The sequence below is a fragment of the Elgaria multicarinata genome, chromosome 12 (assembly GCF_023053635.1).
Source record: "Elgaria multicarinata webbii isolate HBS135686 ecotype San Diego chromosome 12, rElgMul1.1.pri, whole genome shotgun sequence".
Classification (NCBI taxonomy): Eukaryota; Metazoa; Chordata; class Lepidosauria; order Squamata; family Anguidae; genus Elgaria; species Elgaria multicarinata.
Window position 1 is genome coordinate 32,540,436 of NC_086182.1, and position 25,361 is coordinate 32,565,796.

At 44.6% G+C, this 25,361-nt stretch overlaps 1 protein-coding gene across 1 annotated transcript; it reads right to left on the minus strand.

Annotated features, from left to right (window-relative positions):
- Window positions 1–5,624: 5,624 nt before the first annotated feature.
- On the minus strand, window positions 5,625–24,108 carry POU2AF2 (POU class 2 homeobox associating factor 2). The gene is made up of 5 exons (XM_063139363.1): window positions 24,099–24,108; window positions 17,751–17,860; window positions 12,441–12,483; window positions 7,706–8,004; window positions 5,625–6,035 (listed from the first exon to the last, which is right to left on the minus strand). The coding sequence occupies exons 1-5, from the start codon at window positions 24,106–24,108 to the stop codon at window positions 5,625–5,627; spliced, it is 873 nt and encodes a 290-aa protein (XP_062995433.1).
- Between the last annotated feature and the right edge of the window lie 1,253 nt (window positions 24,109–25,361).

Here is a 25,361-nt window from a genome sequence, read left to right on the forward strand (position 1 = left end):
ACTCATTCTGTCTTAATAAATTTATTATGTATTTATCTTAGGATATTTATGTACCGCTTCCCATTTTGAAACCTTCCAAAGCGGTTTGCAATTCATTGTAAAGACATCCTTATAAAAGCACAACAACGTTTCGACAAGTTGACCGTTGGGGAAAAGCCGGGCAAATGAGTTGGGTTTTTAATCGTTGGTAAAAGCACATGAGCGTCACTGCCTGACAGAGGGGAAGGGCATCCCACAGAGAAGCGCCACTGCAGAGATGGCCCATTGCTGGGTTGCCGTCAGATGGAATTCTGCATGATGTGGCACGGACAGCAAGAACTCCCCTGAAGGTTGCAGCAGACTAATGCATCCGTATAGAGGGAAACGACCTTTCAAGGAACCCGGTCCTAAGTTACGTAGGGCTTTATATGTCCTTGAATCTGGCTCGGTAGTCAACTGGCCACCAGTGCCAATCTTTGTGAGCTGTTAAGGGTCTACAAGACCTTTAGTTGTTGCTGCTTTTGCTGCAACAGAATTCACAGGGCTGTTTGGAAAATTCTACCATGGAAAGCACCAGGGCATTGAATTGGCGGGTTTGCTCCTTGAATAAGCAGATTTAGGTTCAGGCTGGGAGCATGGGGACTCTGAGTGCACATTCATGGTGGCCTGAAACCCAGGGAATTGGGCTAGTGGGTGACCCATTGGGTACTTTTGAACTCTATGATCCAGTGAATATAAGGGAAGAAATGGCTACCAGCAGGCAAGTAATGTTCTCATTTGGATTACTGCAATGCATTATACGTGGGGCTGCCTTTGAAAACAGCCCGGAAACTTCAACTGGTACAAAACAGGGCAGCACGGTTACTAACAGGGACTGGCCGACGAGACCACATTATGCCAGTCCTTCTCCAGCTTCATTGGCTGCCAGTCCAGGTCCGGGCCCGATTCAAAGTGCTGGTATTAACATTTAAAGCCCTAAACGGCTTGGGGCCAGGTTATCTGAAGGAACGCCTCCTCCCGTATGTACCTGCCCAGACCCTAAGGTCATCTTCAGGGGTCCTTCTCCGTGAGCCCCTGCCAAAGGAAGTGAGGCAGGTGGCTACCAGGAGGAAGGCCTTCTCTGCTGTGGCACCCCGGCTGTGGAATGAGCTCCCTAAGGAGGTTCGCTTGGCACCTACATTATATGCTTTTAGACGCCAGGAGAAGACCTTTTTATTCTCCCAGCATTTTAACAGTCTATAAATAAATTTTAACTTGGTGTTTTAAATTTGTAATGTTGCATTGCGGCTGTTTTTATCTGGTTTAGCTTTTATATTGTATTTTATAGTATGGTTTTATACTGTTGTTTTATACTCTGAATGGTTTTAATTTTTGTGAACAGCCCAGAGAGCTCCGGCTATTGGGCGGTATAGAAATGTAATAAATAAATAAATAAATAAATAAATAAATAAATAAATAAATGATTATTTGTAGCAGAATGCAGCAAAGCAGCCGTCATCATTACATTAGGTGGATGCTATTCCCCCCCCCCCCACTGACGGTGTATGAGGTGTGCAGAGTTGTCAGTGAATGCACAGCACCCCCTGGCGGCCCTGAAATATCTTTGGAAGGTCCACAGTCCCTCCTGCAGCCATTGCACTGTTCATAGTGCTCGCTGTTCTCCGTTACATTTGGGTTTTTCAGGGTTTTGGGGCACTTAACATGATTTCCCAGTTACGGTTGCTTCACATCAGCATCACCCAAAATAGAGTACAAATGTGGGGGAGCAGGACAGGAGGGGAAAGGGAGGCTTGGAGAACAATGTCAACTTCTTCATCTTTCTTTTTTTTTTTGCATCTACACAACCCCGACTAAAGGCCTGTGCTGAACAAGGACTACTGCAACTTCAAGGGGAGACCGGCATGTGTGAAGCACCTCTTCTGAGTAACTCTATATGCCTTCATTCATATAATGCCAGAACCTAATTCCTCCCCCACTCTCTCTCCCTCCAAGCGCTACCCATTTCTCTCCCGTGTTCCCCCCCCAGAGCGCTTAAGAAATTTCACTCGTTTCCAGCTTGTCTTCACGGTGCTAGTTTTGACCTATAAAGCCCCGCACAGTTTGGGACGGGGGTATCTGAAGGAACACTTTCTCCTTCACGAACTGCCTGCCTGCTCTTATTTTAAGACCCTTTCCCATGTCAAGGTTGAGTAGCTATCAGGACGAGTGGCCTTTTTTGTAATGGCACCCTGGTTATGGAATTTCCTACCCTGGAAGACTTGCCTGGTTCCAATAGAAACCTTTAGATATCAGACCAAGCCCATCCTGCTCACGTAAGATTTTAATACGAAGTAGATGTCACTGTTCTGTGATGGCAAAGGGAAGGGGTGAAGTCCAGCTGGGGTTTCTGTAGTGGGAAGAGCCTCCCGGCTCGTGTGAAGTGAGGCAGCCAGGGACGGAAGACCCTTGTAAGGATTCTGAGCACTCATCTGACTGACATGGTGCAACACCACCCTCCCACCCATGTGTGCATCAGTTGCTGGGGAACATGGGTGGGAGGGTGCTGTTGCACCCTGTCCTGCTTTGTTGGTCCCTGGTCAACGGCGGGTTGGCCACTGTGTGAACAGAGTGCTGGGCTAGATGGAGCCTTGGGCAATGGCTAGACAAGAGGGTCAGAGGGCGACAATCTCTCAATTTTATAATTGCGAGATTGTTGCCCTTGTCTACACATGGCGCGCGACATCCAGGCCGCCATGTTGTTTTTGTTGTTTTTAAAGGAGGAGCATATGAACGCTCGTCTAAAAACTGTAAGTTTTTTTAAAACCCTTCCGTCTCCCCACCCCACCCCACCCCCGATGGGCACAGAGCTCCTGAGGAGCTCTGTGCCCCGTGCCTGGCTCCTCACGGTTACTCGCGAGGAGCCGGGACAACCTGTGATGCCCACCCACACATTCCGCGGTCTCAGGATCATCCCAAGACCGTGGAAAAAGTGGGGGGAAAGGCTATGCCGATATCCTGGGGAAAGGGAGGGATCATCCCTCCCTGCTCCCGGGATCCCTTGTGCGTCATGTGAACGCACAGGGATGATCCCGGGGTGATCCCCGGGATATCGGCAGGTCTAGCCATGGCCTTGGTCAGATCCAGCAGGGTTTTTCTGATGTTCTTACATCCCGAGTGCAATGATGGAAAACCCGGACTCCTACCTCATGGCTCATCCCTCTTTGACAGAGCGTCCATCGTCCAACATCTCTCTCACCCCCGCAAGAATCCTTGCAGGATGCAAGGCCTACCTTTGCACACACACACTCTGCCTTGTATAAGGGCAGGCGTTTTGTAAACTGGGGGACGGACAGTGCTGGGAATCCATACTGTGGCTGTATATTGCAGTTTATATGAAGCTCCTCACATCTTGGGGTGGGTGGGGGTATTGCTATTTTTCAGTCAACCGGTTCTATTTCCTTCTTTGTAATACAGAAAAAAGATCAATAGAAAAGAAAATTTATAACAGTGGTGGAGCAAAGGAATATAAACACTGCTTGCCCCAAGACATAGTGGAACAAGGATGGTTTTTCACTCAGTAACTGATGGCAGATAATTTTCCTTTCACCAATGTCTATTCTCTATTGTCTTACAGAAGACCCTGGGAATCCACATTTTCTCACAACTTTGTTCAACTGCCGCTTTGAGTGAAAAGCCGTATATATACACAGAACACGGACCCCAGGAAGATGGCTACGAAGCAGCATGCATAGGGAACTAGAGCCGTGCACGGACCCCCCGCTCCGCCCCGCTCCCGATCCACAAATTGCGGATCGGGCCCACTCTGCCCTGCCTTAATCCGCCTAGAGTCCGTTCCGCTCCGCTGCGGAGCTCTGGCTCCGAATTGGAGCTCCGCAGTGTCAGGGGGCGGTGCCAGGTAAGCCCCCCTCCCTCCTCCCCCTTACCTACTTCCGTCCCGGCCCGCTGCCAGCTTCACTACAGCCTGTGGCTCAACCAGGAACTGTAGGCCCCGCTTGCGGCCTACATTTCCAGGTTGAGCCGCGGGCTCTAGTGAAGCCGGCGACGGACTGCGATGGACGCAGGTAAGACCCCCTTCCCCCTTGCCCCCTTACCTGGCTTACCTTGCACAGGCAGCGGTGGCAGGGCCAGGTAACCACCCCCTCCTTCCTCCCCCTTACCTGCATCCATCTTCGGCCCCGCGGCTGCTTCAACTGAGCCTGAGGACTCAAACAGGAAGACAGCCTGGTCTTCCTGTTTGAGTCCTCGGGCTCAGTTGAAGCAGCCGCGGGGCCGCGGACGGATGCAAGTAAGAGCCTCCTCCCCCTTGCCCCCTTACCTGGCTCTGCCGCTGTTGCCGCACGGGCGGCGGCGGCAGCGCCAGGGCCAAATAAACCCCCCTTACCTTTTTTGCGGAGCTCCGGATCAAGGCGAAGGATCCGCCTTCACCTCGATCCGCTCCGCGACGCTCCGTTGCTCCCCTGATCCTCTTTGCCTCCTCCTTAAGGGGAGGTGAAGCACCCCAATCAGCTTCTGCTTCTCCGGTCCAATGGGGAACGTGTCATCTTCCAGATGCTGTTGGACTGCAATTCCTATTGTCCCTCACCATTAGCTGTGCTGGCCAGGGCTGATGGGCATTGCAATCCAACAACATCTGGAGGGCCACACATTCCCCATCCCTGCTGTACAGTACTCCCACTTATGCAAACCGCTTTCGCTCTCTTCCCTTACATAGCTCTCTTCTTTTACATCCACCTCCTAGACATACATCAAAGTTCCCTAGTGAAGGGTTCTGTGCCATTCAAAAGGCTGCATATTGGATGGGTATTCAGTGTACCCAGTTTGTAATTTGCACTGGAAGAGAAAAGATGGGGAGAAACATTCCATATATTTGTAAAGATATAGGTTTTTTTTTCTTTTCTACATGAGGCGTTTACCATGCGCTCATCTTTCCCTACTCACAGTTATATACAGGTTTTTTTTAAAACGACATCATGACCCTCCAGTTTGCTTCTGGTCCAACCAGCACTTTCAGGTTTTTGTTTGTTTTTTAGAGCACGGAAAATGCAAGATTTAATTGTGAACGTGCAAGAAACCACGGTTTCCGCCTGTGTATTTGTGCTATTCTGCTATACCACAGTGCCATCTAGGGGCTATGTAGTGGAAAAACAGGAAAGAAAATGCTAATACAGTGCATGGAGCTCAATTCTGTATCAAAACAGAACAAAGAGGATTAACAGGCCCATAGACAGCGTTAAGGTTTTGCAGTGGCTACATAAGAACGCAGGAAGTCCCTGGGTTCTAGAGCAGACGGTTTTTCCTTTGGAGCCCAGTACTGTCTATAATGACTAGCGGCGGCTTTCTGGGGCATCTAGAAGAGACTTTCCGATTGCCTCCACCTGATTCTTTTGAGCCTGGGGCACGCTGCATGCCAAGCAAATGCCCCACCGCTGAGCTATGGCCTATCCACCAAGTAGATGTGCTGTTGGACATGGCACGCTTTTCCCTTTTCCACTTTCTACTGCAGGCCTGTTATGATCTGGGTGATACGGTAGGATACTGCAGGATCCCGCTTTCATCCAGGGCGATCGTCAGGTCCCCTTCCACCTTTAGAGTTTTAGTATTTGCTCAATTTGTTTGTAAAGGCGGGCTCGTCCTGTCCCCTTTGCTTAGTAAGTCCTTCGACATTCGTACAACCCCCAGAGGGGGCTGCTGTCTTCCTTGGGCCAGAGAGCGCTGTTGTCGGGGAGAGGCGTTGCGTCCGAGGACTCTTCTGAAGAGGCATGGAACATCTTGGGAGGGAGATCGCTGCCCACGGTGGTCATAAAAGAGGAGAAAGGGTAGGAGGAGGAGGAGGAGGAAGAGGAGTAGCCTGCTGCGTAGTGGACATCTTCGAGAGCGTGGAAAGGATAGGACGGAGTTCCAGGGAGCGGCGAACTCCAGCTGGGGCTTCTGTAGTGGGAAGAGCCTCCCGGCTCGTGTGAAGTGAGGCAGCCAGGAGCGGAAGACCCTTGTAAGGATTCTGAGCACTCATCCGACTGACCGAGGCTGTCAGGCAAGGGTGGTTCCCAGGAGTCTCTCTGAGAGGAAGAGAGAAAACCAGAGCTAAAAGTTCTCAAAGGGTTGCAGGCAGGGGAGCAAACGGCCGGACAACATTATGGGGAGCAGCAAAGGGTGGGAGTCTCTCTCTCTCTCTCTGTGTGTGTGTGTGTGTGTGTGTGTGTGTGTGAGAGAGAGAGAGAGAGAGAGAGAGAGAGAACTGTTAACACTATTATATGTTTTTATGGAAATGGTTTTGCACTTTGTATAACATATTTTTAAATTTTTGTGAACTGCCCAGAGAGTTTCAGCTAAGGGGCAGCATAGAAGTATAATACCTGGATGAAATGAAATGTTAAAGATGGCTCCTTGCCTTCTCTTGGGAAAGCTTTAAAAAGCCAGGAGGTGAGCCATGATCAGGGGTGGACACACTCCACAATTATGCCGTTGCACTTTGCAAGCACAGCAACCGGCATTAAGAGCAGAAAGTATCCTCTGGAGTTTAGAATTCCTTTTATTTTATTAGGCAGAGGACAGCTGCCTTGCCGTCATGTCAAAGAGGCCATGTGATTCAATTTGAATGACATTCATTCGTGGGGGGGGCATGTGTCTTAGAGCAGACAGTCCTCTATTTCAATGGCTCTCAGAGGACAGTCCTCTATCCGAAGACATCCTCTGTTTGAAGAGTTGTCCTGTACAAGTCTGGTTTAAAAATAAAGAACCAACAGGATGTTGTAGAGCTGGAAAAGGGGCAGAAAATGATGAAAAGGGCTGAAGAATCTTCCCCCACCAGGAACGGCTAAGGAGTCTGGGGGTTTTAGTTTAGGGAAAAGTCAAGTAAGGTGGAGGGCCATGAATGATGTTTATGAAGTTATGAATGGGAGAAGGTTTATTTTCCTTGTCTCATAATACTTACTAGAACTTGAGTCCCTCCACATGTGCTGGACTACAAGCCCCATCATCATCAACTGACGTGACCATTGCTGGGGATTGTGGGAATTGTAGTCTAATTCACCTGGAGTGGGGGCGGGCCATTGGAGACTGATTTATGGCCTTCCACTGCTGCAAATTGTGTTGACGGTCGCTAGACTGGATGGCTTTGGAATTGGGAACATTTATGACAAAGGAGGAGAAAGAGGAGGAGAGTTCGATCTAGAACGATCAGCCATGATGACTATCACTGAATGCCAGTTAGAAGGAAACGTGGAAGAGGGCCGTTGCCTTCATGACCAGCGTGTTGGTTTCCTGGACGCACCCCGCTAGCCATTCTGAGTAACAGGATGCTGGTTTGATTCACTAGGGTAGGGCGGGGTCGCCAAAGGCCCAAACCCCAGCAGGGTTTTGGACCTGCTCCTCTTCTTCACCATGGCAACCTGCTTGTTCCCCTGCCTCTCACTCTGGCCCAGATCATGGTGGGGAAGAGGAGGAGGAGCAAGAGACGCTGGTGCTTGCTTGCTCCCTGGCTCTCCGCCTGTCAAGTAAGCAAGGGGGAGCCATGATGAGAAAGAGGAAGAGGAGTAAGAGGAGCTGGTGACAATGGCGGTGAGAAGGTAGACCCACTGATGGAGGGGGTCCATGGATTGAGTCTTCCCCAGGGGCCCTCAGAAACCTTGAACCAACCGTGATGGAAGGCTGCAAATTTTCCCCGCTTACACGGGCCTTCAGACATCCTCTCCACCTGACCCACTTGCAGCCGCTGCCCCTTACTCACAGTTAAAAAGTGCGCTGCGTCACTTGGAAAGGACGGCATGATGGATGTCAGTGGCGAGGCCCCAAGGAGCGACGAGGCCCCGGAAGTGACGGATGCTGCCCGGTGGTCGACGTATTGGTCCATGAAATGGGTGTCCAGGATGGAAGGGTAGCCCTGGACTGCCGGGGAGTCATACGCAAACGGCTTGGCTATGAGGGAGGAAGCGTAGACGTCGCCAGAGATCTGCTTGTTGCTTTGTAAATCCATGTCTGCCATTAGGGACCTTCGAACTCCGTAGTAACTAGACACGGCGGCGGAACCTTTGAGTAATGGAGAAAGGAAGCCCGGTTACTAGTGCACCAGAAGCCAAGGAAGAGGCAAGATGAAGAGGGAACGCCCACATGTCAAAACCTGAACGGTCACATCCGATAAAGAAAGCCTTGTCCGTTAATCGCATGAAGTTTGGTCAATTAATCAATTGCTGAAAATTGTAGACGGGTAAAATGGCATTTCTGACGCAAGAAGGACTCTCCCATTGTTTTTTGGATGAGGAGAAGGAAGCATCCCTCTTCTTAGAAGAGGGATCCCTCCTTGTGTGGCTGGGAGAAGGGACATGTCTCATCTAAGATGGTGCTTTCCCTCTGTGGCTTTCCTAAGTTCTTGCACTATAGCTATATATCCCTATAGCTATCTCTTTATCTGCTGCCCAATTAATCAAAAGTATTTTGGGCTACTGCAGACATGGAATTTCATATGAAATAATAAGCAAGTTAGGAAGGGCAGGAACTCTTCTCTGTGCCTTTTTTAGGGAAAGAGGCGTGTGTGGTGCACACTTTCATTATGATTTTTTCTGAAGTTTTTTGGTTTTTGTTTCTGCAAACCTTGGACCCAGCACTGTAGGAATAGAAAATAAAATAAAGAGCAATTGCACTGGATGCTGAAAGAAAACCAGTAATCTAAGTTTTCCGCATGCATGCAACCAAACACCCAAAGCTGGGAACAGGAATTGACTAAGTGTGCAGGTGGCTGGAGCATGCTGGTTGTTGTAGGGCCTTTTTCTGTCTAAATATGCATAGAATTGCCCCATAAGGCGCAATTCAGAAGCCATACCAGTGAACAGGGATCGATGTAAAAAAAGCCACGGAGGAGGAGAAGCCGCTTTAAAATAATAATATTAAAAAAGCAAGGTGGAAATTAATACTGATAGTAACCCTGTAAAGCTTCAATAGCTATTGCAGTTGAGTTTGCAACCGAGTGGTAGATTTACTACTGGCCTTTTGATCACATGACTGGACGTATTACAGCAAGGTAACTGACAGCTGATGTATGTGACATTTTGATACTATGCATTTTTATTCATTTTATTACGATATACTGTGCACTGCGATCCATCCTGGGATCATTTTGTGATAACGGAAAGGATATAAGTTATAAAATGTTTTTTTTTAAAAAAATCACCCTTTTTAAATCTTTGCACTGCTGCTGGATTTCATTTCTAATTTTTCATACTGTAGTTTTAAACTTTTATCGTGCTGCATTTTATGGGTTAAATCGCTGCGAACTGCCCAGAGGGCTTCAGTTATTGGGCGATATAGAAATCTACTGATAAAATTAAATAAATCAGTAAAAACCACCACAAATCACGTCAGAAAAAACACACACACAAGAGGCCAACATGGAAAACGCTGTCATGTAAGTGAGTTGGTGTCTGGATTATCTGTTTTTTTAAAAATGATGGTGCTTCTAGATGAAACTTTTATTGTGCAATCACATTGCCTCATTCGCGGAACATTACAGTGGGGGGGGGGGGGCGACACCTTCCATTTGTAGCGCTCCCAGAGTTTCATACATTTTTTTTCTTTCCAAAAAGGAAAAAAAAAAGCAAAAGCAAAGGAAGAAACGTTGGAGCCCTTCGGCGGGAAACATCCCGAGCGAATGACAGCTGCCCATTCCAAAGGCAATGACTAATGTGAAAGCAAGACAGTTTGCACTAGCAATGGGAAGGTGCTGTGCAGGAATTCCGTCTTTTCCATTTCTTAAGAAAAGGAGAGAAGAAATGGTGGGAAAACATGGGAGGGCTAAGAGTAGAAAGGGTTCATCCCACGTGCCTCTTTCCCTTGAATTATCCCCTACTGCGTTTAGCTGTTGTTGTTGTTGCTAGCTAAATCACATAATAATAATAATAATAATAATAATAATAATAATAATAATAATAATTTTATTATTAATAATAATAATTTTTTAATTTATTATTAATAAATTAATAATAAATTAATAAACCCCGGGCGGCAGCCCTCCTAAGATCCTTTGCATACCAGGAAAAGGGTTTAAGGGGGGAAATGTAAAAAATAATTAAAAAATCAACGGATGACCCAATCCGATTCAAATTTGGTATGCGTAAAGCTCTCCTTAATATCTATTACTGTGCCAATTTTGATGTTTTTATCTTTGAAACTTATGCAGATGTAAGCATTTGTTTAATTTTTACTTTAAACATATCAAATCCTGCTCCTGCGCCCCCAGTGGCCGCTCGGAAAACAACAAATGATTCGCTCCAAAAGTAGTAGCAAAATAGGGCGGGTCTTTTGGCTTTATAGCACAATTAAAGTAGGATGCCTGGGAGTACTTCATAGTCAAAGCAGATTATAAGCTGGAAAACTTCGGAGTCCTTTGCATGCAATTCGCAGTGATTGCACAGTATAACCCTGGTGTAATTCTCCCCCCCCCTTTTTTAAGGAAAGGAACCTCTCGTGCAAGCGCTGAGTCATTACTGACTCTTGGAGGGACACCAGCTTTTGCTGACGTTTTCTTGGCAGGCCTTATAGCGGGGTGGTTTGCCGTTGCCTTCCCCGGTCATTACTACCTTTCCCCCAGCTAACTGGGTCCTCATTTTACTGACCTCGGGAAGATGGAAGGCTGAGTTGACCCGACACGGCTGCCTGAAACCAGCTTCCGCTGGGATCGAACTCAGGCCATGGGGAGAGTTTTGGCTGCAGTAACTGCTGCTTTACCGCTCTGCGCCACACGAGGCTCATAACCCTGGTGTAATGAAGCTAGAAGACAGCGGAGGCCCAGCGATTGCACAATAAACGCCTCATCTGGAAGCACCCTCAGCCTCCAGATTCAAACTGCAGAGTTCTTCCTTGCTGCCTCTTTTGTCTTGCTCTAGGAACATGAATGCCTATCATCCATCCCAAAGACTTGGCCGCTACGGTTGAATGGCCATTGAAGATGGTGGAGTTGGCGGAAATGGCAAAACTTGCGTCGATAATTAGAGAAAAAACAACATCTAGGTTTTTAACTGAATGGAAACCTTTAATAGACTTTTTGCAGGGATTTGGAAAAAAGGACTTGTTTATCTGTGGATTCAAGGATTAAGAAAAATTGTACGATAAAACAAAGAGGGGAATTTTGTTTTGTGTAACTATGGTAGAAGAGAAGATAATGGACTCACCTACACCAAGCAGGATATTCCACTATGAATCATAGAATCATAGAATAGCAGAGTTGGAAGGGGCCTACAAGGCCATCGAGTCCAACCCCCTGCTCAATGCAGGAATCCACCCTAAAGCATCCCTGACAGATGGTTGTCCAGCTGCCTCTTGAAGGCCTCTAGTGTGGGAGAGCCCACAACCTCCCTAGGTAACTGATTCCATTGTCGTACTGCTCTAACAGTCAGGAAGTTTTTTCTGATGTCCAGCTGGAATCTGGCTTCCTTTAACTTGAGCCCGTTATTCCGTGTCCTGTACTCTGGGAGGATCGAGAAAGTGGTATATAGAAAGCAGGAGCCACGCTACTGCTTTATAGTGGTATTGCAGTACATTGACAACTGTTGGGGCCCATTGACACATACCATATACCACCTTCATACCACTTTCATAGTGTTATATCCTGCTTGGTGTAGATGTGTCAAGGCCCCCAACAGTTGTCAGTGCACTTCAGTACCACTATAAATCAGTAGTGTAGATCCTGCAGTGCACTTCAATACCGCTATAAAGCAATAGCGTGGCTCCTGCCTTTTATATACCACTTTCATAGTGGAATATCCTGCCTGGTGTAGATGAGCCCATGGTCACCCATTTTTGTTGTTGTGAAAATCGGAAGTTCATCTTAACTTGTAATTTTGTTTTTCTTTCTTTTATGTGTTGTAGGGTGTTATTTCTGTAATTGTTCTTTCTTTCTTGTGTATTGTGTGTTTTTTTAATTGGTTTTGTGTGGGAAAAGAATAAAAATTCCTACAGTCAAAGACTTTGCCACTAGGGACATCAGATTCATTTGTCACAGCCCGGTTCCCAGGCAGTGACACAACGCATTCAGTCAAGACCAAGCTCCTAACGGAAGCTTTATGGGGTTTCATATTGTTTTGTCTTAAGGTTGCCATGTGGATTTTAACTATTTGTATTTTTCTACTGTTTACTTTTTGACCTGTAGTTAATTATTAAACATATATACTTGCACTTTCATAAACGTCATGCCAAATACCTTCATGCTTGCTTCCGTAATGTTTATTATCAGTTCTGCTTGAAGCTGAATTTATTTGCTGTGAAGTTGCTCGTGTTTTGTTAAGGTCCAAAGCAAACTCGACATTATTATTTTATTATGCCTCCTGTTTTAAATTGTGTTTTACTACTGCAGTAATAAAATTGTTACGTTTACAAGCAGTCATTAGCCATACTGACTGCTTTTAAACATAAAGGAAGGAAGAAAATCAGGATGAAAATGTAACCTGTTCATTTCTCTGTAAAAATATACTTACCCGGCAATGTGACAAAGGATGACTGAGTTGTAGCGACACTTCCCTGAAAGGAAATGCATGACATATTAAAATAATAATAATAATAATAATAATAATAATAATAATAATAATAATAATAATAATAATAATAAATTTCCCTCTCATATTTAGCAAGCTCAACTGGATTATATTTTAAGAATCCCAGTGGAATCCTAGGCTTCAAAATAAAATGTAGACAGATTAATAGGTTGGCTGTTTTGTTGTAATTTATATCTAGTAGAGGCTGGTGGCTCTGATGACAGAAGGGTGGAGAATCTGCTCCGGGTTTCAATCAGAACTAGTCAGAACTAAAAAGGAGCTCTCCACGGTGTGAACCCTAGAAACTGACTTTCAGCTACCCTGGTTACTGGTGTGTTTCTGAGCCCAATTTAAAGTGCTGGTTTCGGCCTTTAAGCTCATATCAGCCTGCCCACAGTTTAAGATCAGAAAGAGATTTGCCCACCTGTGAGAGCAGTCAGGTGGGTGCAGAGAGGTGGGAGGGCCTTTTCTGCAGTGGCCCCACACCATTGGAATACATTGCCATTGGGGGTCCATGCTCCAACACTGCAGCCTTTTAAGAAGGCCTTGAAAACTTAGCATTTTGCTCTGGCCTCCTCCCAATATGATCGCATTTGTTGCTATTTTTATTGCTATTTATGTTGTTGAACTTCTTGTTATTAGATTCTTACTGTTTGTATTCTTTGTCATATCATATTAGTTTTATGTGTTTTACTGCTGTACACCACCTTGGGAGGGCTTCTGCCCTGAAAGGTGGCCGAGAAATATTTTAAATAAAAGAAATAAATATATAAAAATAGAGGCTTGCCCAGTTCCAATCCCAGGTGGGACAAGTAAGTTCCAATCCCAAATTCAGTGCCGGCCTTAAACTGGTGATGATGAAGGAGTCAGGTATATTCTTTGGAACCCAGCTGGACCACTTTCTACATGCTAATCCCCCATCTTATTATAAGCAAGTCAACTACAATTAATAGTAAATGGTCCCATTGGTTTTCAGCCTGGAGTGGCGGAGTACAGCCTCCACCAGTTTGCATACTGCAAACAGGAGTTTCCTGCCATGGCAAGCAACCAAATTTAGAGGTTTAGATTTGAATTAAAATTTGCCAGTGTCAAGACTTCCTTTTGGTTAACAAGGCTCAGCTCCCACCTGGGCATGTGTTCATCCATGGAAATAAGCTCATTAGATCACAAGCCACACTTGAAAATAAAACGAAATAAGAACATACACAAAGACGTGAACGGGACTTGATAGCCTACCAGCACCTTGGAGCGGACACTTTTCCGTAGATTGTATCGGAACTGACTCACACAACTGCTCTGAGAAGCCTCTTAGGAACATAGGAAGCTGTCTTGTGCATTCATTCACTTGACCCAGCCTTTCCTAATCCGGTGCCCCCTGGGGTGTTCTGGACTACAGCTCCCATCACCCCCAGCCAGCATGGTTATTCAAGAAAGCTGATCTAGCCAATAGTGTCTCCTCTGGCTGCCAGCATCTCTCCAGGGTTTCAGGTAGAGAAGGTCTTTCCCATCTGCTGCTACGTGATCCATCGGACACTCTCCGAGGAATCAAATCCTGACGCATAGAATGGGCTGTACCACTGGGCGATGGTCCCTTTTCAACCCCTCACGATTCAGGTGTTAGTTAGAGAGGGTGAAGTAGTTGCCTGAGCTCTTCCCACTTCATGCCCAGATCTTAATTCTGTATCGAAACCAAAAGCAGATACAGAGAAAGACGAAAGCTAGGGATGGAGAAGGGAGAGAAATAGCGAGGGGATGAGGTTCGTTCCTTCACTGGTGAAAATCCAGACGATTTCATCGTCCGTTCGCAATCTCCCTGTGTTTTCCACAAATTCTTCCAGCGTTTCTCTTACCAGAAAAAGATCCCTTTCGACTGGTAACACTAGGAGCCCTCTGCTGGAAGCACCCAGTGTTCTATGGCCGGTCCGGTCCTCACTGGGGTTTATTTAGAGTGACCATATGAAAAGGAGGACAGGGCTCCTGTATCTTTAACAGTTGCATAGAAAAGGGAATTTCAGCAGGTGTCATTTGTATATATGGAGAACCTGGTGAAAACCTCCTCATCACAACAGTTAAAGCTGCAGGAGCTACAATAGCTACAACCCTAACCCTAACCCTAACCCTAACCCTAACCCTAACCCTAACCCTAAACATAAACAGTTCTTTCAGTCTCTCTTCATAGGGCTTTGTTTTATATGCTTTTTTAATGCTTTTAAATTTTTGTATATTTGTTTTTAATGTTTACTGTTTTTAATTTTTGTAAACCGCCCGGAGAGCTTCGGCTGTGGGGCGGTATATTAATTTAATAAATAAATAAATATAAATAAATAACATTTTGCCCTGGCAGGTTGAAACCCTAAAAGGAAAAGCTGTAATGCTGAATCTCAGCCCCGAGGGCCAAATGTGAGCCAACAGAGATCCAAATCTGGCCCACCAGATGGTCAAGACCCCTTTCCCGCAACTACTGGTTCTTTGGTAGTGTCCCAGCTGGTGCACACCACTCTAAAAGGCTGAAATGCCTCGCCTAATGCTTAGCTACTGACAGTTAAGATCTTTAAGCTAAAATATGTTGGTCTTTTAGGTATTCTGGCCCCACCTCTTTTGCCTTTAGGCCCCGCCCACTACTAGAACGGCACCACCATGAGCGTCTTTGGCCCTCACTCTGGAGCGAGCTCTGTACTGGTGCATTCAGCCCATTCACGCTTGCTTGGCTTCTCCCGCTAGCTCGCTTGGGTTCAGACAACACGCTAAACAAACCATTTCTGGTTTGTTGAGCTAGTCGCGCTAGCAGGAGCAGCCAAGTGGGCAAGGCGAATCGGCTGCGTGCACCAGCGGCACACTTAGTTTGCAGAGGGAAGGGTTCTCCAGCATTCTGGCTCGCGGTTGCGTGTGGATGCGGCCCTCGGCGGCAATCCTGGGAAACGAAACATGCAAACTGCGCGTACATCATCGGCATGCAAATAGGGGGGTTCATGATTATTTGAAAGAGAACGGCCAGGCCTTCAAAACCCTGAAGCGTATTTGTCAGTTCGGATGGCTCATTTAGCAAGAGACCACCTGCTAACACACACAGACGTAGGCACTGACAGCTCCCTGACCCGCTCTGGATGCATCTGCCGCAAACAGGGATTTTGCTCCTTCTCCATCAATAGGCTGGATCACACCCACTCACCTGGTGTTTGCTTTGGGATTATTATAGTATCTATATTGTGTGACAACTGTGTCCGTATCTACGTGCATGACGACACAGTCGCAAGCCTAGCCAGAGGGCTGTCTGTGCAAATAAGGAAGTTTGTTCTGCCTTGCAGCTTTTGGATAGGACTGAACAGGCCTATTGATCAGTCCAGTGCACCATATAGGCTAGGAATAAGAGCTGTGAGTCAGGACGTTCCATTCTTGCATCTGCCATGATAGCCTTAGGCCAAGGGTAGGCAGAAGGTGGGTGTTTGGGACTTTAGCTCCTAGAAGCTTCTGCCAGCATGGCCACCGGTCAGGCATGCTGGGAGCTGAAGTCCAAAGCACCTCAAGAACTACGTTCCGCCCACCTATGCCTTAGGTGAGCTGTTGACTCTCTCAACCTCAGCTCCTTGGGCTCATCTACACCAAGCAGGATATTCCACTATGAAAGCGTTATGAAAGCGGTATATAAAAGGCAGGAGCCACACGACTGCTTTATAGCAGCACTGGAGTGCATTGACAACCGTTGGGACCCATTGAAACATACCTTATACCGCTTTCATAGTGCAATATCCTGCTTGGTGTAGATGTGTTATGGGCCCCAACAGTTGTCAGTGCTCTTCAGTACCACTATAAAGCAGTAGTGTAGATCCTGCAGTGCACTTTAATAGTGCTATAAAGCCAGTAGTGTGGCTCCTGCCTTTTATATACCGCTTTCATAGCGGAATATCCTGCTTGGTGTAGACGAGCCCCTTATCTGTAATATGGGTGATGCTGCTGCTGCTGATGATAATCATGACCCACCTTACAGGGTTGTTCTAAAGTGGATTTTTAAATTTAAAATCCGTCTTCATGTTTTTGAAGATGAAATTTTTACCAAAGTTCACATCTGTGTTCTTTGAAGTTTGCTGGCAACTCTTGAATGTTTTGTCAGGCCTCAAATAAGACATTGCATAAGCAGATGCCGAATACTAAATAGCGGTCCACTGCACATCAGCTATCCCATATGGTGCGATGCTACGTACCATTGCGTGTCAACTAACGAATGCAATCAACTATGAAATGTTATGATGTGCCATCCATCAATCACTGTCAAGTATGAAACATCATTGCATATTAGCTATCAAATGCCATCAGTTTTCAACTTTCAGATACTGAAATCAAGTATCATTGGACATCAAATATAGGAAATTTGGAGGACAGCTGAGCATTTGGAGAACTTTTGGAGAATATTTCAAATAGAAAATCCACAGAGGAGGATTTTAAGGAGCAAGAAGGTTTCTGCTACGTTGGATCACTGCCTCGCTTGCCAGCAGACTCAGCACCTGCTCGCTTTGGGCACTGGAATCTCCTTTGAGGAAGCGGATCTGGGAGTGGAGAAACCAAGTGGCAATTGGTCCCAGACAACAAATTAGGACTGGTTCCTTCCATTTTAACACTTAATTTTAACTTAAATTTAAATTTTACTGTTCTAACTCTGTATTTTAATCTTATATCAATTTTGCTGCGTGGTTTTACCCTGGTTGTGCTTTTTATACTGTATTTTGTATTTGTGTTTTTAACCTGTTGGTTGTTTTATTATGGTTTTAATTTTTGTGAACCGCCCAGAGAGCTTCGGCTATCGGGTGGTATAAAAATGTAATAAATAAATAAATAAAGCAAGAAAGTTCCAGGTAGTTACCAGGAAGGAATCAGACCCAAAGCAAGGATGTTGCAACAAATGCCTCCAGACCAAGGATGTTTCAATTTTCTGAAATCAGGTGTCTTTTGTTCCATCATCCATTCATTAACGGAACCGGATCTTTTTAACCAGAATTTCATTCTACTTTTGCTAATTTGCATTTGCAGTAAGATGCATTAGTCTGAGTATCGTTGTCCTCCCCCCCTCGCCCTCCCAAAGTGAAAAACCAGTTTGCAAGTCCATGGAATCTGTGTGACTGAGAAAAAACCGGTCCCTGTTGGAATCCACAGGTTTGATTCGTAGAAATCAGAACTCATCTGAATCCGTTGCAGATTTCTTGGGCATCCCTCCTGCAGGCCAAAGCCTTGTGACTATGTTCTGAAGAAACGTCCACTTACGTTCAGCCGCGAGCCACCTGTCTGCCTCAAACGCTTTTCGGCCAGCAGATCCTTCACTGTGTGCTTCACCCGCACACCTTGATAAACCCGTTTGCCATAGTCTGCGGAAACTAAACAAGGAGCAGAAGCATGAGCAGAGGGGTGTCAAAAAGGGAAGGAATTCTGAGAAGGAAAGGCTTGATAAGTAAAGAAGCCCACATTTCCCAAGACTTAATCCCCTACTCAGACAGGTCATTCACTGGGTGGACTGGTCTACCTCACACGGGTTGTTGTTGTGAGAATAAAATGAGAGAATGCTATATATGGTTCTGGTCCAGGTTATCTGAAAGACCGTATTCTCCCTTATGAGCCTGCCCGTGCTTTGAGATCTTCTGGAGAAGCCCTTCTTTCAGTCTCACCTTCTACACAGGCACGCTTGGTGGGAACATGGGAGAGGGCCTTCTTGGTGGCTGCTCCGGTGCTCTGGAACTCTCTTCCCGGGGAAGCTAGGCTGGCTCTCTCCTTGATGGGCTTTTGGAAGCAGGCTAAAACTTTTTTGTTCCAGCAGGCCTTTGGAGAATAATCTGGCCCTCCATCTATGTTAATGTCTTATAATTTTGTTGTGTATTTTAAATGTTTATGGTTTTGTTCCCCCCCCCATGTATATTTTAAACTTTGCAAGGCCACCTTGAGGCCCAGCATTGGGCAAAAGGCGGGATACAAATAATAATAATAATAATAATAATAATAATAATAATAATATATGATGCTTCCTGATCGACATTAAGGATATGCACAAATCCAGTTGTATTGGGGTAGGTTATGAGGCAGGGCACGGTGAGCTTGAGGGGTGGGGTGGGGGACTGCCAAAGTCCAATGTAGGAGGTAAGAATATAAAAAGAGTTCTGCTGGATCAGACCGAAGGGCTACCAAGTTCAGATTTCTGTTTCCCACAATGGCCCCAATGGGAAACCCACAAGCAGGAAATGAAGGCAAGAACCCTCTCCTGCTCCAGTGATTGGTATGCATGCCGTCTCGGATCAGTATATGGCCAATTAGGGCTAGTAGCCATCGATAGCCTTATCCTCCGTGAACTGGTCTTTTAAAGCCACCCAAGTTTTGAGCCGTGGCAGTGAATTCCACAGTTTAACTCTGCACTGTGTGAACAAGGACTTCCTTTTGCTTGTCCTGCATCTCCCACCATTCAACTTCATTGGATGACTCCAGGATCTAGCATTATAAGCAAGGGAGAGAAAATTCTCTCTCTCTTCACCACCCCATGTATAATTTCCCTTCTACCCATGTCCCCACCTCTAAGCTAATAAGCTGCAAAGGTTGTAACCTTTCCATGAAAGGGAGCAGCTCCAGCCTCCTGTCCTGAGCATTTTGGTTTGTATCAGGGCTTCACACACATCAGCCTTTTGCCCACAACATAATGGCCCCAGCTCTCAATGAGAAACGGCTTTTATGTGAGTTTTATGTAGACTAGCATATCTGCTACTTTACTGCTGTGGCCATTTCTCTTTTTCTTACTGATTAAACTGTTCTTAAATTAGGAATGTCAATTTCAGTTCCTCGTTTTTCCAATCTTAAATGTGTTTCATCCCAAATGTTGAGAATTTTTTTTTAAAAGGTTCTTATAAAAATTCATACACATTTCCGTTTCTCCTAAATACACACATTTTTGTATGCGAGGTTGCCTATTATTCACATTTTTGCAGCAATTGTCTTAATATAATGCATTTTGAATGTTATTTTCATTAGTATACATACTTTTGTGCACATGGTTCCCAAACATACACATTTTTTGGACCCACTTTTGATTGGAGAACTCCGCTGCAAGATTCAGAGAAGTGCTAAATTCAAATGATAGCTGATTTATGTTCATGTATTGTTTTGCAAGTGTGGAATTAGAGGACTCCCCACTAAAACGCTAACTGAATGGACTCCTTGAGCTGTTGCTATATTCAGACTCTGGGTTATATTTTTCCAAACAGAAAATGAATAATAATAGTTGTTTTGAATGACTAACCAGCGACAGGACAGGGCAGGGGGTGGCAAATCTATGAATAAGACATTTAGTTGGGTTAAGCTCTGCTTCTCCTCCTCATGTAATTGCATGTTGCGGAAATAACCACGTCCCAGCTCCCTGCAACAAAGGGGATTATTTCCACCCATAAAATTGCTAATTGCTCTCTTCTGGATCTTTCCAAACCTGTGACTTCAAATACGCCATTTGTAGGTTTTGCTTTTAAGTGTGCCCAGCCCTGTACCAGCCAACCTACGATAATGAGACAGGTTCCCTTTCATTCCTTCCATTGGGATCAGCCCATGGAAAGAACCTGCACCTGTGGAAACCAAAGTGGAGCTAGGGAGAGTTTTTAGTCAAATGTTACAGATGGGAATTTGAAGTTCCACTTAATCCTTTAGAAAACAAAAAGCGCGAGCATTTCCTGAGCTAAAACAAACACTCATGCCCCACAGCGGAATGGTTTGATCTTTTTGAATTCTGGTTTAACCTTTCTAAATTTAGGCTTGTTTGTGGGTTGATGTTTGAGGTTTTGCTCGGCATAAATTGCTACGACCAGATTAGTTTTGTACGGTTAATTTCTCTCCCCACCCCCACCCCCCCCAAAAAATTAGATAAGTGAGGAGGAGGAAAAGAAGAAGTAGAAAAAGAAGAACAAGAATCCGACCATCAAGTTTCTAGATCTCTCCTATCTGCAGGCTGGTCTAAGAAGACATGACAATGCAGCACTTTCAGAAATACTTGGACTTGATTCAATTGTAGCATGCAAAAAACACTATTGCAAATGTTTGTTTACTTCCAGTTTTGCAGGTTTTTTTAAAAAGTGCTATTTACAAACATTTGACATCACCAACTAAGAGACATAAGAAATCACACAGCTGGCAAGAGATGCCAAGAGATGATAGCAACAGTAATTTGTAAACAGAACTAGTGTATTGCATGGGGAAAGTGAATAGAGCAATATTTTAACCCCTCTCTCAAAAATCCCCAGAATTCATGGGCATCCAGTGAAACTGATCGGCAGTCGATCGACATCAGATAGAAGGAAAGCTCTTGCACATAACACGTCTAGATTCCAGCAATCGCTTATGTGCGGGTTTGCCTTTGAAAACAGTCTGGAAACTTTTAGATGGTCCAAAATAGGGCAGCAAGGTTGTTAACAGGGACTGGCCTACACGATCATATTGTGCCAGTAATTTTTTCCATCTGCACCAACTGCCAGTCCATTTCCAAGCCCAATTCAAAGTGAGCCCTAAATGGCTTAGGGCCGGGTTTCCTAAAGGATCGTCTCCTCCCATGTGTGCCTGCCTGGACCCTAAGATTGTCTTCAGTGATCCTCAGTCAGGAGCCCCCACCAAAGGAAGTGAGGCTGGTGGCTACTAAGAAGAGGGCCTTTTCAGTTGTGGCACCCCGGATGTATGTAGAATGAGCCTCCCAGAGACGCTCATCTGGCACCTATATTGTGCTCTTTTCGAGGCCAAATGAAAACCTTATTATCCCAGGCATTTTAGTCTTACAATTTGTTGTTTTAAACTTGTTACTGTATTTCAGACCTTTGCGCTGCTGCTAGGTTTTATTTGGTTGTTGTTATTGTTATTGTTATTATTTTACACTGCAGTTTTAAACTTGTTTTTACTGTATGTTCTGGTTTTTATTGTTGTGAACTGCCCAGAGAGTTTCAGCTATTGGGCGGCATAGAAATACACTTCTCTTAATTAATGTATGAAACTTGCTGTCACAATATGTCAGTGGGGCAGTGAATCTCTGGGTTTCAGTTGGAACCAGTCAGAACTCTAAAGGAGCTCTATCCAAAGTGCCGGGTTTAGATTCCCTAGAAAAGCCAATACTATATTTGAAGATATCAAATGTAGTGCACCGCCTGCACAGACTACTGCAAACCCACCTGCCTGGCTTCAAGTCTGAGGCTATTGTTGTACTGAGTGGGCTGGAGTGAACGGGGCCAAAAACAGCCTCTCTCCCCCCCCCCCCCTTACAATCATTCAGGCAGGTCTTTGTAATATATACAAGGTCAGTACATAGGACAAAATACCTATGGAAGTCTCAATTAACCAAAGTTCCCCAGTTATATTTATTTATTTATTACATTTATATACAGCCCCATAGCCGAAGCTCTCTGGGCAGTTTACAAAAGTTAAAAATAGTAAACAGTAAACATTAAAAGTATACAAAATTTAAAACCATCAAAAACAACAGTATAAAAACAACAGTATCCATTTTAAAAACAACAGTTCTAGGGTCCGTTAAAAAGCAAACTTAGTGTTGTTAAATGCTGTTAAATGCCTGGAAGAGGAGAAAAGTCTTGACCTGGCGCCTGAAAGATAACAGTGTTGGGGCCAGGTGAGCCTCATTGGGGAGATCATTCCACAGTCAGGGGGCCACCACCGAAAAGGCCCTCTCCCTTGTTGCCGTCCTCCAAGCTTCCCTCGGAGTAGGCACTCGGAGGAGGACCTTAGATGTTGAGCGCAGTGTACGGGGAGGTTCATGTCAGGAGAGGCGTTCCATCAGGTATTGTGGTCCCAAGCTGTGTAAGGCTTTATAAGTTAAAACCAATACCTCGAATTGGGTTTCGGGAACGTATAGGCAGCCAATGCAAGCGGGCCGGAATCGATGTTATACGTTAGAACCTTCTGGTTCCAGTTATCAATCTGGCCGCTGCATTTTGCACAAGCTGCAGCTTCCGAACCATCTTCAAAGGCTGCCCCACGTAGAGGGCATTTCAGTGATCTAATTTGGAGGTTACCAGAGTATTATTTTATTATTATTTATTATTTATAAATATTATTTTATTATTATTTATTATTTATAAATATTATTTATATTTTATTATTTATATATAAATTATTATTTGTATATAAATTATTATTTATAATATATTATTTATAAATAATTTATTATTTATAATTATTATTTATTTATAAATAAATAATAAATAATATATTACTTATAAATAAGTAATAAATTATTATTTATTATTTATAAATAAGCTAGGTTATCCCTGTCCAGATAGGGGCGTAGCTGGGTCACCAACAGGAGTTGGTAGAAAGCAGCACTCCGTGCCACCGAGTTCACCTGAGCCTCAAGCGACAGAGATGGTTCTAGGAGAACCCCCAAGCTACGAACCTGCTCCTTCAGGGGGAGTGCAACCCCATCCAGAACTGGTTGAACACCCCCCATCCAGTCAGAAGAACCACCCACCAGCAGCATCTCAGTCTTGTCTGGATGGAGTTTCAGTTTATTAGCCCTCATCCAGTCCATTGTCGCAGCCAGGCACCGGTTCAGCACATCCACAGCCTCACCTGATGAAGATGAAAAGGAGAAGTAGAGCTGCATGTAGGGTGACCATATGAAAAGGAGGACAGGGCTCCTGTATCTTTAACAGTTGCATAGAAATGAGAATTTCAGCATATATATGGAGAACCTGATGAAATTCAATCTTCATCACAACAGTTAAAGGTGCAGGAGCTATACTAGAGTGACCAGATTTAAAAGAGGGCAGGGCACCTGCAGCTTTAACTGTTGTGATGAAGAGGAAATTTCCCCAGGTTCCCCATATATACAAATGACACTTGCTGAAATTCTCTTTTCAATACAACTGTTAAAGATACAGGAGCCCTGTCCTCCTTTTCATATGGTCACCCTAGCTGCATGTCATCAGGGTACTGATGACAACACACTCCAAAACTCCAGATGACCGCACCCAACATTTAGATTGAACTGAGAAATGATGGTTACCAGTGTAGAAGCGAGCCAGGATATTAAGCCAGAGTTTGAAGTTAGTTTAAGATTCTGGTTAGTTCCAAATCTCATATTAACAGTTTCCTGGTTCATACGGCACAGGACACTATGGTTACTTGGAAACCTCCACCTTTCATTCACGCCCACCACAAAGGGAAAAGAGAAGGGACTACCTCCAAAGGCAAAAGTCCCATTTATATCTCGGCTTATTAACCTGATATATATGATCATCAGACTGCAGCCATTAATTTAGTAATCCTTAGTACAACAACCCTGTAAAACAGATCAACAGCATCCCCATACTGCAGCTGAAGGCTGAGCAATCATAGCTTTTCTAAGGCACACGGTGAAGCAACATTTGAACTGGGGACTTTCCAGTTCTCAGCACAATCTCTTAGGCACTAATTTATTAGCCATGCATCTGGCATTAAAAACCATTTGAGGCTCCGTTTCCTCTTTATGCCTTACATCTACAGAGACAGTATACATAGACCCATACGCTTTCAATGTTCGAATATGGATCTTTCAAGCAACCATCATAATTGTGTACATTTTGTCACACAAGCGTAGCCAGCAACACGTACCCGTTTCCATGATCAATGGCGACAATGTTCCCCTCTTGATTCAGCAGGATGTCTGGGGTAATCAGCCTTCATTAACTTCCCATCCGAGACTGAAGCCGCTGCTAAGGTCAAGTTCAATTTTGAGCCAGACGGAAATGTCCTTTTCCAGGATTTTAGGTGATGTCTCCAAAACGGCTCACCTGGGATTTGTATACATGCAAATCCTTTGATGTCTGTTTAGATGCAATTTGCATGACCAGCGAGGAGCTTGCTGAAAGGGTTCTTTCAGTTGACCAAAAGGTAGCAAAAAAAGGAGAAAAATAAATAAATGAAATGTACATTTACTAAATAATAATAGTAATACTTCATGGTATATAATACTTTTAACTTTCTCAAGTCTTTTTAGGGTTGTCCAAATGGGCTTGCTTGGGTTATTATTAGAACTGAGTTTTTGTAACTCAGTTGCCTCCAGACCCATTAAATACTAAATATTCTGTCCTATGGTGCAATCCTATGTTTGTTTACTCAGATGTAAGCCCTATTGAGGTCAATAAGACTTACTTCCAGGTAAGTGTGCATCGATTACAGCCTTCTAGCGCAATCATATACATTACTCAGAAGTAAGTCCCACTGAGTTTAATGGGGCTAACTTCTATTAAAGATGATATAGGATTGAAGCTTTAGAGCCTTTGCAGGCCAGCTTTGCAAAACTACTTGAGCCTTTATATTATTCAAAGTACACTATACAATAGAAGGCCAGCTAAATCTGAGGCCCTGTCTGCTGTCAAATCTCCTGGAATTTCCCAATGTAAAAACAAATCAACAGACAAAAAATATGGAACCATCTTGCTCGGTATCTGTAACAAAATTCTACAGGTGGCTTACAATGAATAAACAAGAACAAAAACAATTTAAATGTAAAATAAGACAGAAAACAATAAAATCAAAAGCAGCATAAAGAACACCAGCAACAACAACAAAAAATACCTCACAGCAGTCTAAGCCCTCCATTTATCTATCCTGTTGGGCTGTATTGCTGCCCTGTTTTATCCTGGTTGTGCTTTTATATTTTACTTTTATATTGTGTTTTTATATTGTGTTTTGTTTTATAACTTGAATTGTACTTGATGGTTTTAATTTTTGTGAACCACCCAGAGAGCTTCAGCTATTGGGCAGTATAGAAATGCAATAAATAAATAACCTGCTCCATAGATTTCATTGGGACTACTCTAAGGATGACTAAATTGGGATCCAATCCATTATCTTTAGCATAAACCATCAACT

Excerpts from the sequence above, each read along its gene's own strand:
- POU2AF2 (XM_063139363.1), bottom strand. Across the intron at positions 8,005-12,440 it reads ATCCTTTGTCACATTGCCGG|GTTCCGCCGCCGTGTCTAGT; the intron begins GTAAGTATATTT and ends CATTACTCAAAG. Across the intron at positions 6,036-7,705 it reads ACGCAGCGCACTTTTTAACT|AGAGACTCCTGGGAACCACC; the intron begins GTGAGTAAGGGG and ends TCTTCCTCTCAG.